The sequence below is a fragment of the Symphalangus syndactylus genome, chromosome 11 (genome assembly GCF_028878055.3).
Source record: "Symphalangus syndactylus isolate Jambi chromosome 11, NHGRI_mSymSyn1-v2.1_pri, whole genome shotgun sequence".
NCBI classification, from domain to species: domain Eukaryota; kingdom Metazoa; phylum Chordata; class Mammalia; order Primates; family Hylobatidae; genus Symphalangus; species Symphalangus syndactylus.
The window spans coordinates 128,452,647-128,467,844 of NC_072433.2; the positions used below are offsets into that span (position 1 = coordinate 128,452,647).

General features: G+C 39.8%; 2 protein-coding genes across 5 annotated transcripts in view; both read left to right on the forward strand.

The window, feature by feature from the left end:
* Positions 1-15,198, forward strand: part of CDH13 (cadherin 13) — a 1,187,225-nt gene that overhangs the window by 432,946 nt on the left and 739,081 nt on the right. The window lies entirely within an intron of this gene.
* On the forward strand, positions 13,077-13,628 carry LOC129493479 (large ribosomal subunit protein uL23-like). Its single transcript, XM_055299716.2, has one exon. It carries the CDS (start codon positions 13,085-13,087, stop codon positions 13,553-13,555), a length of 471 nt encoding a protein of 156 aa, XP_055155691.1. The 5' UTR covers positions 13,077-13,084; the 3' UTR covers positions 13,556-13,628.

Below are 15,198 nucleotides of genomic sequence, written 5' to 3' on the forward strand. Positions count from 1 at the left end.
TCTTGATTTTCCTTTGCTGTTTTCTGCCATCCTCAACAATTTCATCCAATCTAGCAGCTTTAAAGATCTCCTCTTCAGCATGTCTCCAAACTTACTGCTCCATTTCTGACCTCAGGTTCATCATGTCTACAGCACATCTCCACCTGTACATTTCACTTGCCTCTCGGGGTTAACTGTGTGTTTCTGAACACCCATACTGGGGTTAACTGTGTGTGTCTGAACACCCGTACCTCATCACCTCATTACTTCATTACCTCATCTTCCTAAGTACAGGGTTTCTTGCAGTGCCATCCTCGTCTTCCCATGCACCTGAACCCACCACTTTGGATTTGTCTTTAGTTCCTCATCACCTGGGAGGTCAGTGGTACTTCTTACCCTTTCTCTCTCTCCCATGTGGTTTCTGCCTGCAAACTCCTCATTACAGTGGTCACAACTGGCTTGAACATCATTTCCTGTTATCCAGCCAAGACAGGGCCACTTTATTTTAAGTTTATCTTTCTCCCTTTTCCTGTGATCCAATCTGCATGTCTGTTACTATCTAATTGACTTCCCGAAGAATAACTGTGATCATATCATGCCCTCTTCAAAGACTGTCAGTCTTTCCATGCTTACTGAGTCACAATCAAATGAGCCCCAACCCGCTTTGTCACTTTCAGCCCTCACAGTTCCCTGTCATTCATGTGATTCTCCCACCAAAGTAAGCTGCTTATCTTCTATGTTCACTGAAAGTGGTGTATTTCCTTCCACATCTATCTCTAAGAGATGGCATAAGTGGGTTGCAATAGGTTTACAGGAATGAGGATCAGATTAAGAGCTGTGGCATCAGTAAAACCAGTAACTCTTGATTTATTATATAACTGTATATTCTTAGCCAAACAAATGCTAGATACCAATAGGTAAACCTGGTACTAGGTATTTCTTTTCATTTTTGCTTTCTTTGAGATCTGTAATTAATCATGGTGAAAATAATGCTACAGAAACATCATATACTTGCAAGATTTGCAAATTGCATAATTTACAATGATTGCATGTGGGCGGCTCTGTTATCTGGATTTCATTAAGACACTCAGGATATTTCGCAAACATGTCAAGTTCCCACTTAGAGCAAGATCTCTTAAGTAAACCTCTGCTTAAGGACCGCAGGAGCCAGATCTGAACCTCCTGCTACCATCCCTGTAACTCTAGTTATAACTTGTATTATCTATCACATTATTTATTGTCTTATGAAGGATGAAGTGTTCAAATCCCTGTAGGAAACAGACCAAAAACTTGGAGTCTGTTAGCCCTAAGAGACACAGCCCTCTTTTCTGAAGCGTCTTTCTTTCCTTGATTTATTTGGACTATGGTCTCTTTGGTCAACAATTTAATTTTTTTGTTGTTGTTAACTTTGTCCTTGTTGATGTTAATGCTCTCATGTCATGTGGAAATGAGAATAATTCAGATATTGTAAGAGAAGGAAAATGGTTAAATTAGAAGCTTGAATAATTGATAGAGAAATAATTCAAGCAGCTAACCATATCATGCGTTCTCTGCTTACTTCATGAATGATCTGTATGCCGAGTCCATACGACTTAATGTTTATTTGTAGAAACCTTTACCAAAATGAGCAAGAAGTAGTAAATGCCTCATTATCCTTTCAGAGCGCCTAATGATACATTATTTTCTGTTATAAAACTTCAAGGTTTTTGAATGCATTGTTATGAATCCAGACTGTCAACATTTCTTTGGCAAGAAGAAGCACAGCATCCTATAGAAATAAGATGTAAGATTCACAATTCAGGTTCATATATTTTCATCTGTCCCTGAATTCTACCGTACGTGGCAGAAAACTGCAATCATGTTTTCACAGCAAATATGTTATGACAACCTATACAACGTTTAAGAACATTTAGAAAAGCCAAAATGGAACTTTCAGAAATAAAACCTTGGCTGTTGTGGTGGCCCACGCCTGTAATCCCAGCAATTTGGGAGGCCGAACCGGGCAGATCACCTGAGGTCATGAGTTCAAGACCAGCCAGGCCAACATGGCAAAACCCTGTCTCTACTAAAAATATAAAATTTAGCCAGGCATGGTGTTGCGCGCCTTTAATCCCAGCTACTCGGGAGGCTGAGGCAGAATCGCTTGAACGCAGGAGACAGAGACTGCAGTGAGCCGAGATTGTGCCATTGCACTCCAGCCTGGATGACAGAGCAAGACACTGTCTCAAAAAAAAAAAAAAAAAAGAAAGAAAGAAATTAAAATTTAAATAGCAAAATAGTAAAGACAGATCATCAGCAATGATTAATAAAACAGCTATTTTATAAAGTGGTGATTGGGAAAGTAAAATAGGTTGTATAGATTGGGCCAAAGCCTAAAGATATTCTGGTGATTCTTTCCACAAAAGAAGACAGTGAAAGAGGCAATGCAGTGAGACCGTAAGCCTTGTGGCTTGGGACACATTCTTTTTTAAGGCCTAACTTTTTCTGTTGGTGAAATGGGAATAAAAATAGTATGAACTTCCTAGTGTTAAATTAGAGTTGAATGAGATAATTCATGTGAGGCTCTTAGAAAGATGCCTGGAACATAGTAAGAATTAAGTAATATCATCTAATAAAGCGAGAATGACCACAGAATATGTCTTTATATGGCGTTCATTGTTAAAATGCCTAGGGATGGAGAGTTCTGGCTTGAGCTGTAACTTAATATAGGAGTTAAAAAGGTATCATAACCTTAATATTAGGTCTCGGGAGGTGTCACCAGGACTCCGTTATCCTTTCTTCCCTTCTTTCTTTTTTGGCTTTCTATATGTCTTCATTTTTAGACAGCCTCTCTCTTGGGGTATCAGAAGACATGCTCATTTTAGGATAATGCAGATAAGATCAATTCACAATAAGATGATTTATCAAGGTAAAGTGAAGTATAGGAGAAGCACATGAGAACCCAGGAACACAAATTGATAAACACACCAATTAAAAACAGATTGGCTGAATTTTAAAGCAATAGATGTATGTTTCTTAAATTAGGTAGGCCTTGAATGGAAGGATGCAGAAAAATAGAAAATGAAAAAATGTAAGAAAATATATCCTATAAATATTAACCAAGAGAAAGTTGATATAGTTATGCTATTATCAGAGGAAATAGACTTTAAGGAGAGAAGTATTACTACAGATAAAGAAGGCTATATCATATTTATAGAACTATACAGCAGGCAGATATAATAATTCCAAATTAGGTTGCATCCAGTAACATATACAGCAGCCCCCCTTATCTATGGGAAACACATTTCAAGACCCCGACTGGGTACCTGAAACCTCTGATAGTAGCAAACTGTATACGTATATAGTCACGTGCGACATAACAACGTTTTGGTCAACGATGGACCACATACGTGATGGTGATCTCATAAGATTATAATACCATATTTTTACTGTACTTTTTGTGTTTAGGTATGTTTAAATACACAAATACCATTGTGTTACAACTGCATACAGTATTCAGTGCAGTAACATACTGTATGGGTTTATAGCTTAGGAACAATAGGCTATACCATATATCCTAGGTGTGTAGTAAGCTATACCATCTAGGTTTGTATAAGTGCACTCTGTAATGTTTGCACAATGCCAGAATCACCTAACAATGCATTTCTCAGAACATGTCCTTGCTGAGTGACGCATGACTATAGTATGCTTTTCCCTATACATACAACTATGACAAAGTTTATAAATTAGACAAAGAGATTAAAAACAATAGCTATTAGTAAAATAGAACAATTGCGATAATATGCCAGCATCACTAATCTTGAACTTTGGGGCCATTAAGTAAAATAAAGGTTACTCGCACACTGGCAGTGATATCTCAGCAGTTGACATAACTGACACAGCTACTAAGTAACTAATGGGACAGTATGTACAGTGTGGATACACTGGACAAACACATGATTCATGTCCAGAAAAGGACAGCCGGATATTTAGTCACACTACTCAGAATGGCTCATAATTTAAAACTTTCAAATTATTTATTTCTGAAATTTTCCATTTAATATTTTCAGGCTGCAATTGAGTATAGGTAACTAAAACTATAGAAAGAAAAACTACAAATAAGAGGGTGACTGGTGTATAAAACAAAACAAGTATATATAATAGAAATAGTCAAAGTAGAAAAACCCATCATCATAGCTGAAAACTTAAACATACTTCTACATAGCTGATATAATAATTAGTCTAAATATAAATAAGGGTAATAAAAATTTCACTAAAATCTGTAATACAGATTTTACTAAACAAAATTTAGTTCTAACAAAATTTACAAAAACCAGGAGTATGCATTCTGCAGTGTTCACATGGAATAGTTGTCAATATATCGTAGGCAGGTCATGAAGTACATCCAAACAAGGTTCAAAAGATACAGATCATACAGATTGAGTGTTCTGACCATTTTAAATTTAAAACAGAAATTTATAACAAAAGGATCCTCACATTTTTAGAAACCACGTAATATATGTTGAAATATTCCATGAGTAAAATAAGTAATAGTAAGAAGTAGAAAATAGTTTGAATGGAATATAATGGAAATACAACATAACAAAACTTGAGAATACAGACAGAGGAAAGATTTACAACCTTGAATACATATATAAATCAGAGAACACCAAATTTAACGCTAATAAAATGGAGGGAAGGAAATAACAAAAATTAAATTTATAACATAGAAAGTAGACATGCAAGAGGATAAGTCAATAAAGTTTGTTCTTTGAAAGATCTATAACTTGATATCAATAGTCCCTAATAAGGGTAATTAAGAAAAAAAAGAAAAGGCACTATTGCTAATTAAACAAATGGAGACAGTACTAGACATCTTTAAGAATAAAAAAATAGAAGAAGGCATTGTTAATACATTTATAAAAATTAATTTGAAAATTTAAAAAATTGGCAAATTCTATAAAATAAAAAATCAGTGTACCAAAGCATACCAAACAAAAGAAATATAAAATCTGAATAGTTCTACATTTATTAAATGAAAACTCTATAGCCTAAGATAATTCCAAGTCCAGATGGCTTCATGGTAAATTCCACCAAACTTGTAAAGAAGGAAATACATGAATCTTATGCAAAATCTTCCGTAAAACAGAAAAAAAATGAAACGCTTTCCAACTTCTTTCTTAAGGCCAACATAATCATCTTTGCAATAACTGACATAAACATTGAAAGAAAGAAAAATTATAAGCCAGTCTCTCTAATGAATGTATATGAGAAGATGGATAAATTTGACTTCAATAAAAGTAAAAACCTGTGCTCATCAAAATACATCATTGAGAAAGTGAAAAGGCAGGCTACACAGTGGAAAAAAAATCTTTGTAATATATGGGTCTATTATAGGATATTTATCCAGGACACATTAACAACTCCTACAAAAATCTAACAAAAGGGCAGAGAACCCAATTAACAATGGAGGAAATATTTAACAGGCCTTTTACAAAAGAGGATATCTGCATGACCACTAAACATATTAAAAGGTTTTTAGCATCACTAGTCATCAAAGAAATGCAAAGGAAAACTACAGGGAAATTATTCAGATACTATTATACACACATGCAAAAATTAATTAGAATTTTAAAAATAATTATAATAACAATAGCAAGTGTTGGCAAGGATGTGTGGCAATCAGAATTCTCACACACTGTAAAGCTGAACATTCTTGACCTAGAAATTCTACTTCCAGATCTATAACTAAAACAAATGTATACACATGTGCACTAAAGGCATTTACAAGAAAGTCCAGAATAACACTTTGTAATAGCTAAAAACTGGAAACAACTCAAAAGTCCATCAAGGGACAAATGGATAAATTTTGGTACGTACATAATATGTATGTACCAAATATGTAGCAATAAAAAAGCAACTGTTATTGTGCTCAAGAATATGGATGAACTTAACAGGCATAACATTGCATGAAAGAAGCCAGATAGGGAAGAGAATGTCCTATGGAAATGAAGTTCAACAGCAGGCAGAACTAACTAATGTCTATTGAGCTATAGATGGTGATATGAACTAATCTATATTGAGCCAGGGTGCTGGTGATGTGGTTTGCCTGTGTCACCACCCAACTCTCATCTTGAATTGTAGCTCCCATAATCCCCACATCGTGGGAGGGATCCAATGGCAGGTAGTTGAATCACGGGGGTGGGTTTTTCCCATGCTGTTCTCATGATAGTGAATAAGTCTCACGAGATCTGATGGTTTTATAGAAGGGAGTTCCCTACACACAGTCTCTTGCCTGCTGCCGTGTAAGATGTGCCTTCGCTCCTCCTTCGCCTTCCGCCATGATTGTGAGTCCTCCCCGGCCATGTGGAACTTTGAGTCCATTAAGCCTTTTTTACTCTTTTTTTTTTTTTTTTTTTTTTGAGATGGGGTTTCACTCTGTCGCCAGTCTGGAGTGCAGTGGTGCATTATCAGCTCACTGCAACCTCTGACTCCCTGGTTGTTCAAGCAATTCTCCTGCCTCAGCCTCCTAAGTAGCTGGGATTATAGGCATGTGCCACCACACCCAGCTAATTTTTGTATTTTTAGGAGAAATGGGGTTTCACCGTGTTGGCAAGGATGGTCTTGATCTCCTGACCTCATGATCCACCCGCCTGGGCCTCCCAAAGTGCTGGCATTACAGGTGTGAGCCACTTCACCCCAGTCCCAGGTATGTCTTTATTAGCAGCCTGAGAACTGACTAATACTTGTGGTTACCTTTGGAAAGGTGATGACTGGAAGGGGCCTGAGGGAGGTTTCTGAGAAGATGACAGAGTTGTATATCTTCATCTTTATGGTGGTGACACAGGTGTGTTCACTCAAAAAAAAAAAAATTCACCAAACTGTACACTTATACTTTTGCAGTTTAATATATGAATGATACATATTATGCTCTAATTAGAAAGGTACAAGTACGTTTTTTTCAAAAGTAGTGATTGAATGACTCACCCTTTTACTGAGTTAGCAAGTATCTTTTACTGCCACTTTCTATTGTTAAAAAAAAAAAAAAAAGGCTCACCACTGATGCTGTAAGGCTAAATCCTTAGCATGACGCACAAAACCCTCTATAAACCAGTTTCTAGCCTTTCTTCCTGGCCATTCCCTTTGGCCTGAGCTGTCTTGAATATTCTTAAGACTTGACAATACTAATTTTAAACTAAGATAAGATCACCTCCCACTCCAGAAAAGGGCGAGGGTAGATGTTAAGACCAGAGTGTGCTTCCAGCACTTGTATTTTATATGGTACTAAGAAACAGAAATGCTCATGCTTAAACCTGCACACAGGAATTCCTTAACATCAGTCGTAAGATTCCTCCCTAATTTTGGAGACATTAAAATGGGGTCGGGGAAATGTCTTACAAATGATATTTAAAAAAAATAAAGTGTCTTTGATTGTCATGACTCACAGCAACTTTACTTTCAAAAGTAAGAATATTTACTTTTAAAACTATGAAATCTTCATTATATTCTTAAAAATATAAATCATTAAATGTCATCGTTTAGCTCTAAATACAAATTTAGTTTGCTGAACTTCATGAGTTACATCTTTTGTCGGGCTTGGGGTGTGACTTTAGCCCCTCTCCTTTGTGAGGGGAGATGGCAGAACTCTCAGAAGCTTTTTCTTTTTTCATCTTTGTTGGTTACTGTGGAAAAACTGAATTTCGCTTCACTCGTCAGATAAAGAGGCCCAGGTAGCAGCGTCTCCACGTTTTGTTCAAGTGGGGTTTTCTGCGTGTGCCGCTGGCCAATTCTTCAAGAAAAGTATTTGTTCTTCTCTGGTGGTTTGGTGTTTCTAGGTTTCAACATGGGGATATCAAATAATTCATTTCCCCTTTTCCCAACAAATGCATTCTTGTGACCTCACTGATTACAGGGGCGTCGTTTATTCTAACAAATGCTCTTGTCCAAATTCCAACCATTATGCTGAGGGATGGCATAGGTGGTGAGGGCTGGACTTTAGGAGCCAATCTCCACTCCTGAGTTCCCCTCACCACACAGGAAGAAAACAATAATGATGTTCCCCTAATGATGTTCTGGTGTAAATGTCTCCTGTGTAAATAGAAGTAGACATGTAGGAAAGAAAACAGAAGAGTCTTATGTAGTGCATCACAAACTAGAAACCTTTTGAAGTCAGCATCTCGGATGGTCCTAAAAACAAATGTGCAGTCTGAGAAAAAGAATTACTGCTGACACACGCTGACCTCACAGAAACTATCTGGTGATGAGATTATCTCTCTTCCAGGACTCTAACAAGGCTTTGCAAGGATATTTTCTTGCTTTGCTTTGCTTTTTTTATTTTCTTACCTGGTGGAACCTCTTATTATGTGCAAATCTAATCCATTCTCATTCAAAGATGGATGTCCCGGTTTTACTGCATCTGCCTTAGTTGGAGTTTCCCAGGAAGCAAAGCCCAGGACAAGTGGTCAGGTGCAGGAACTTGATCTGAGAGGTGGTCCTAGGAAGCAGAAGTGATTTCATGGGGACAGTGAGAAGAGGAAGGAGGCCAATCAAAAAAGTGCATTTCTGAGGTTGCTTCTGTACACAGGGGCCTCATTTCTTCCATTCTCCCAGAACCTCTGATGAAACGCTTCTCAGAATTCTCAGAGTCATCCACCTGAAAAATAGAGGGGCTGGAGCCTTTATTCCCAGTCTCCCTACTCTCCATGGATTGAGAGTTGCCTGGGAGCAGGGAGAGCGGGTGTTAACTGCCTTCTGTTTAGAACAAGTTCCTCTACATGTCAGAGATCTGGGGCAGGATGATTTGCAGTCAGGCAACCTTACGTTGAACTTTGGGAGAGCCAGGTGAGTGTGTGCTCAAGAAGAACTGTCCAGTGCAGCTGCTGCTGAAATCAGAGATGACTGCAAGGATGTAACACTGGTGCTCGGGTGTCTGCCATGGCCTAGGTTTCTTATGACAGATTGAACTCTTCAGAGATTCCATCATTCAGAGCGGGCATAAGATGGTTTGGCCACCAATCTGGGTTGAGCCAGGCTGTTGCATGACGAGTCAGTCAGGGGACAACTGAGGCTAGCAGGCTGACTTTCTGGCTCCGTGACACACATCACGTCTGCAATAGAGCTTAAAGACAGGGTGTTTATCCCTCAAGCCTCCCTGTATCACTAATTTTCCTAATCCAGACTCTTGCCTTTGTTTTTGTTTGTTTGTTTGTTTTGTTTTTAGGAGTCTCACATCTCGCTCTGTCACCCAGGCTGGAGTGCAGTGGCAGGATCTCGGCTCACTGCAAACCCTGCCTCCTGGTTCATGCCATTCTCCTGCCTCAGCCTCCCAAGTAGCTGGGACTACAGGCGCCCACCACCACGCCCGGCTAATATTTTTGTATTTTTAGTAGAGATGGGGTTTCACCGTGTTATCCAGGATGGTCTTGATCTCCTGACCTCGTGATCCGCCTGCCTCGGCCTCCCAAATTGCTGGGATTACAAGCGGAGCCACCACACCCGGCCTACTTTTGCATTTCATAACCCAAAGGCTCTATGGCTTCAAAAGTTCCCAACTCCTCAAAAAGCTGATTTTCTGTTTTATCAGTGTCCCTTTGATTGATAAACAATATATTAATATAAGGTGGATATAAAGCAGATGTATTTTCTTGCCACTCCTTCTTTGGTTCAAATTAAAGAAAATGGGTCATTTGTCCCAGAGAGTCAGTCCAGTTGAAAAATTGTAGATGTTGATAAATGCATAGGTCTGCATTCTTAAAAATCCAGCATTTTTGTGTAGGAACAAAACTTTACTTGGATTATAAATTGCAGGCCTTCTTTGAAAAGACAAAGTTGAAAGGGAAGAGAACCATACAGGCTTCCTGATGTTTACTGAGCCCTTACTCCAAACCAGGACTTAGGCTTCTCGCATTCCCTCCGTTAACTCGCGTCATATTGCCTCATTCATAAAGACGCCCAGAGAGGCAGTCGAGGTGTAGAGAGGTTAAGTAACATACCCACTGCCTCGTAACTTGTAAGTAATAAAACTCTCCGGAAAAGTTGAGCTCAGATCTGAATCCAGAGCCTGCACGCCTAACCCCAGGGCAATGCTTTCCTCGCTTCACTGTGCAAATACGTCTCAGATCTCTGCATTAGGATGCACAGGTTTACATTTTTTAAAAGTAGGTAATAACTGTCTTATTCTGTACCTATTGTCTGTTTTCACAGCCTGCTGTGAACCCTTGCTTTCAGCTGGGACACCGTTGCCTTCCACTGCTTTCCACATCCTCTTTACTTCCCCCTAAACAACCTATTCCCACTGGTACTACCTGATGATAGTCATTTTCTCTCACCTGAGAGCATGCCTCTGTCACCGAGGCTCTTCCCCTCAATGGCTAATGACTCTCCCCTACACTCCTGCAGAGGGCCTGGCACATAGTGGGTGCTTAATACAAGTTCCTTGGCATAATGAATATAGGAATAAATACAGGGACTAAGGTATTGGGCTCTCCATTTTACAAAGGAGAAATCTAGCCTTGGTCTCTCTGATACCACAGTCTTTCCCAAAGTTGCACAGCACAGTGGAGGAGAATTGGACCTAGGGCCCAGGTTTCCAGGATCCTGGTCTAGTGTAATGTCAGTTTCTAATTGTGTGGTCCACACACATGAATATTTAAATCAGCATCTCCTGGAGATAACCCAAGAGGTGACTCTAATGGTAGACAATTGAGGCTGTACATCAGGGCTGCAAAGGGGCCTTGTCCAGTTGGGTGGATTTTTTGTGTCCATTACACCATGTGAATTCCCAGCATCATGGTTTATGCTAATCCTCTTTCCAAAATAGTTTCCTGGTGACTTTCTCCCTCTGCCAACCCCGGAATACAATGGGATGAGTAACTAGCAGGTCCAGATACAGAAAATGAATGAGCAATGCCTTTCCCAGCTAAAAATTCTTCCAGCTCACCCATGGTGTACTAGAGAAGACGCTCTCCCATGTCCTGAACAACCAGCAGCAGAGGATTCAGGGCATCCACTGCAAAATTGTCACCAAATGACTGTGACACTAAAGTGGCTCATGCTGCCTTTGCACTGCAGCTAAGTGAAACCAGAGGCCTCCAGTTAAACTCCAGTGAGCTAAAAAGTATAGTGATAAATATATGAAATGAGTAGAAAGAACAAAAATAAAGAAGCCTCACCCCAGATATGGCGCTTATGAAGAGTCTCTGTCTCAGTCTCCCAGCAAAATTGACACGTAATTCAACTTCAGATGGCCAATGCCTGCATTAACACCCCATGCTAATGTCAGCCCTGAGATGTCACAATAGTCCAGGAGATGCTTACCTGAAGGAGAGGCCCTCTAGAGAGGCTGTGAGAACTGTGATTTGGAGCTGGAAACGGAGATAGTGAGCTGGGCGGGGTGACAATTTATGGAGAATGGGAAAATGAAGAGGGAAGTATTTTAGCAAAACGGGTGCTATCAGGATGGCTGAGGCTTTAGAACCAAATGGAGTGCTGTGGCCTCTCTTGAATGCTGGTTCTGAGCTTTGTATCTGGCAAGACAGAGCCTGGTCTAGTAATAATGATGTCACTGATCTTTCTCATTTAAGTGTCTCGTTAAATATCACCTCTTCAGAGAAGCCTTCCCTTATCACCTTTCTTAAATTGGGTACCCACTCTCAGTTTTCTATCACAGTACCTCACCTCATGTGTTTTCCATTCATAGCATTTGTTACAATTTCATATTTTTAAAAGCATTGTTTCTTTTTTTATTTTTTGTCCATCTCCAGTTCCTAATGGTGCCCTACCCTGTCCTTAACATTTAGCTTAGTGCCTGCCACATAGTACTTCATTATGAAGTATCAATGTGGTAAGTGAATTTCTAATCGAATAGCAGTTAGATCATAAATAGTCAGTGATTCTTGTGATGTCTTATGGTCCCAGGGATCGTGAGATCCAGAGTGACAGAGGATGGAAGTTCAGTTTTCCTCTCTGTGTGTAACAGGAAGCAGGGGAGTGACCCTCAGAATAACTGCAAGATGACCCTGCTGGCTGCTGTGTGACAGGCGGGATTAGAACAGTCACAAAAGCAGGTAGAGAGGTGTTTCAGTTAGCTGTTGCTGTGTAACAAACTACTCCAAACTTAGAGACTTGAAATAATCATTCTATGTGGTCATGTTTCTGTGGGTCAAGAATTCTAGCAGGGTTCAGCTGGTTGTCAACTGGGTCTTTCACTTAGCTTTTTTCACCTGGTAACTTAGCTAGGCTGGAAAATCCCAGAAAGCTTCACTCATACACCTGGCACCTTGGTGATTCTTTGCATGCACTTTGGTGATTCTATGTGCTATTTTGTCTTCTCTCATTGCTAATCAGATGTCTTATGTGGTGGTTGGCTTTTTTTTTTTTTTTTTTTTTTTGAGACAGAGTATTGCTCTATCACCCAGGCTGGAGTGCAGGGCGCGATCTTGGCTCACTGCAACCTCTGACTTCCAGGTTCAAGTGAGTCTCCTGCATCAGCCTCCCTAGTAGCTGAGACTACAGACACGTGCCAGCATGTCTGGCTAATTTTTGTATTTTTAGTAGAGACAGGGTTTCACCATGTTGGCCAGGCTGGCCTTGAACTCTTGAACTCAGGTGATCCACCCACCTCAGCCTCCCAAAGTGCTGGGATTACAGGTGTGAGCTATCACGCCCAGCCTGGTAGTTGGCTTTTAAAGGGAGCAGGTCAACCATATGAAAAGAGCAGCTATGGCTCTTTTGGGGCCCAGCCCCAGAAGTTACACACCATCAGTTCCCCTGTGTTATGTTAGTCAAAGCAGCCCAAGATTATCTCAAAATCAAGAGGAAGGGAAATAGATTCAGCTCTTCATGAAGATTGGCGGAATGTGCAGCGATTTTCAAACCACCCCAAGGAGAAAATGGTTAGGACATTGTTACGATAAAGCCAGCCTAAGGTTATAGCAATAGAGATGGACAGAGATGATTTAGCTGAAGATATAGTTGTAGTTAGGCATGACCAGACTTGCTAATGGTTGTAATAGGGTGTCTGGCTTAGGGAGATGTTGTTTATCTCTACTAGTTTCCTGTTAATTACTCTATGAAAAAATTAGCACAAACTTTGTGGCTTAAAACAACACAAATTCTTTTTCACAAGATGGCGCCGAAAGCGAAGAAGGAAGCTCCTGCCCCTCCTAAAGCCGAAGCCAAAGCGAAGGCTTTAAAGGCCAAGAAGGCAGTGTTGAAAGGTGTCCACAGCCACAAAAAAAAGAAGATCCGCACGTCACCCACCTTCTGGCGGCCCAAGACACTGCGACTCCGGAGACAGCCTAAATATCCTCGGAAGAGCGCTCCCAGGAGAAACAAGCTTGACCACTATGCTATCATCAAGTTTCCGCTGACCACTGAGTCTGCCATGAAGAAGATAGAAGACAACAACACACTTGTGTTCACTGTGGATGTTAAAGCCAACAAGCACCAGATTAAACAGGCTGTGAAGAAGCTCTATGACATTGATGTGGCCAAGGTCAACACCCTGATTCGGCCTGATGGAGAGAAGAAGGCATATGTTCGACTGGCTCCTGATTACGATGCTTTGGATGTTGCCAACAAAATTGGGATCATCTAAACTGAGTCCAGCTGCCTAATTCTAAATATATATATATATCTTTTCACCATAAAAAAAAAAAAAAAAACACAAATTTATTCTTTTTTAGTTTTGAAGGCCAGAAGTTCAAAACGTGTTTCACAAGGCCAAAATGAAGATGTCAGCAGAACTGGTTCCTTCTGGAGGCTCCAAGAAGCATTTGTTCCTTGTCTCTTCTGTCTCTGGAGGCAGTCATGACCCCTTCTTACAACTTCAAAGGCAATTGTGTAACATTTTTGCAGGGAGAGTCCTGGGAACAGTGAGACAAGTTGGGGAGAGGCAAGTGAAGGGTACAGAATCAAGATTCGAGCAGGCTAAGTATGAAAAATTTGTAAGACATCCAAGCGGAGATGCCAGAAAAAGTCAGATGAGTGTATGAGTCTCACATTTCAGAGCTAAAAATATGCACTCTGGATTTATCAATATAAAGTTAGATGAGGGCCAGGTGCGGTGGCTCATGCCTGTAATCCCAGCCCTTTGGGAGGCCGAGGTGGGCAGACCATGAGGTCAGGAGTTCAAGACCAGTGTGGCCCACATGATGAAACCCCATCTGTACCAAAAATACAAAAATTAGCTGGGTGTGGTGGCGTGCACCTGTGATCCCAGCTATTCAAGAGGCTGAGGCAGGAGAATCGCTTGAACCCCAGAGGTGGAGGTTGCAGTGAGCTGAGATGGTGCCATTGCACTCCAGCCTAGGTGACAGAGCAAGACTCTGCCTCAAAAAAAAAAAAAAGTTATCTGAGTATTGTTGAAGTCATTTAGGAACAGATTTTTTGGCAACGTCATCCAATATAAATGTAATGTGAGCCAGAAATTTAAATGTTCTGCTAGCCATATTAAAAAAGTAAAAAAGGAAAATTAATATTAGTAATACTGTCTTTAACCTGATTATTATGTAATGATCATTCCATCATTAAATCAACATAAAAAGCAATGAGATATTTTGGATAACTTTTTCCATACTAAGTTTTAGAAATCCAGTATGTTAGCTCACTTTCCAATTCAGACTAGCCAATTTCTTTTTGATGGAGAAAAAGTATTTGATTAAAAGAATTATTCTTACTATTATTTTTGATTGGCAAATCATAATTATGTGCATTTATGAGGTACAATATGGTGTTTTGATACATGTATAAAATGGATTAAATCAAGCTAATTAACATGTCCATCACCTCACTTACCTATCCTTTTTTTAGCTGAGACATTTGAAATTGACTCTCTTAGTTATTTTGAAATATATAATACATTATTATTGACTGCAGTCATCATGCTGTGCAATAGTCTCAAAACCTCTTTCTCTTGTCCATCTGAAACTTTGCACTCTTAGATAAAAAAAATCTCCCCAGTCCTTCCTCTGCACCCCCAGCACCAGGTAATCACCATCCTACCGCTTCTAGGAGTTTAGCTTTATTAGATTTCCCATACAAGTGAGATCATGTGGTATTTGTCTTCTGTGCCTTAGCCATATTTCTATTATCCACTGGCCACCTTTGTCTCCTGGTGATATACTAGACAGCACAGCTTTAGAAAGAAGAGATTCTAGAAGTTATCCCTGAGGAATCCCAGCATTTAATGGTTGGATATAGAAAAAGCTTGAAGGTAGAAGAAAAACCAGTACAGTGTAG

What these genes read in the sequence shown, in the direction of transcription:
- LOC129493479 (XM_055299716.2), top strand. Translation starts at nt 13,085, where the DNA reads ATGGCGCCGAAAGCGAAGAAGGAAGCTCCTGCCCCTCCTAAAGCCGAA.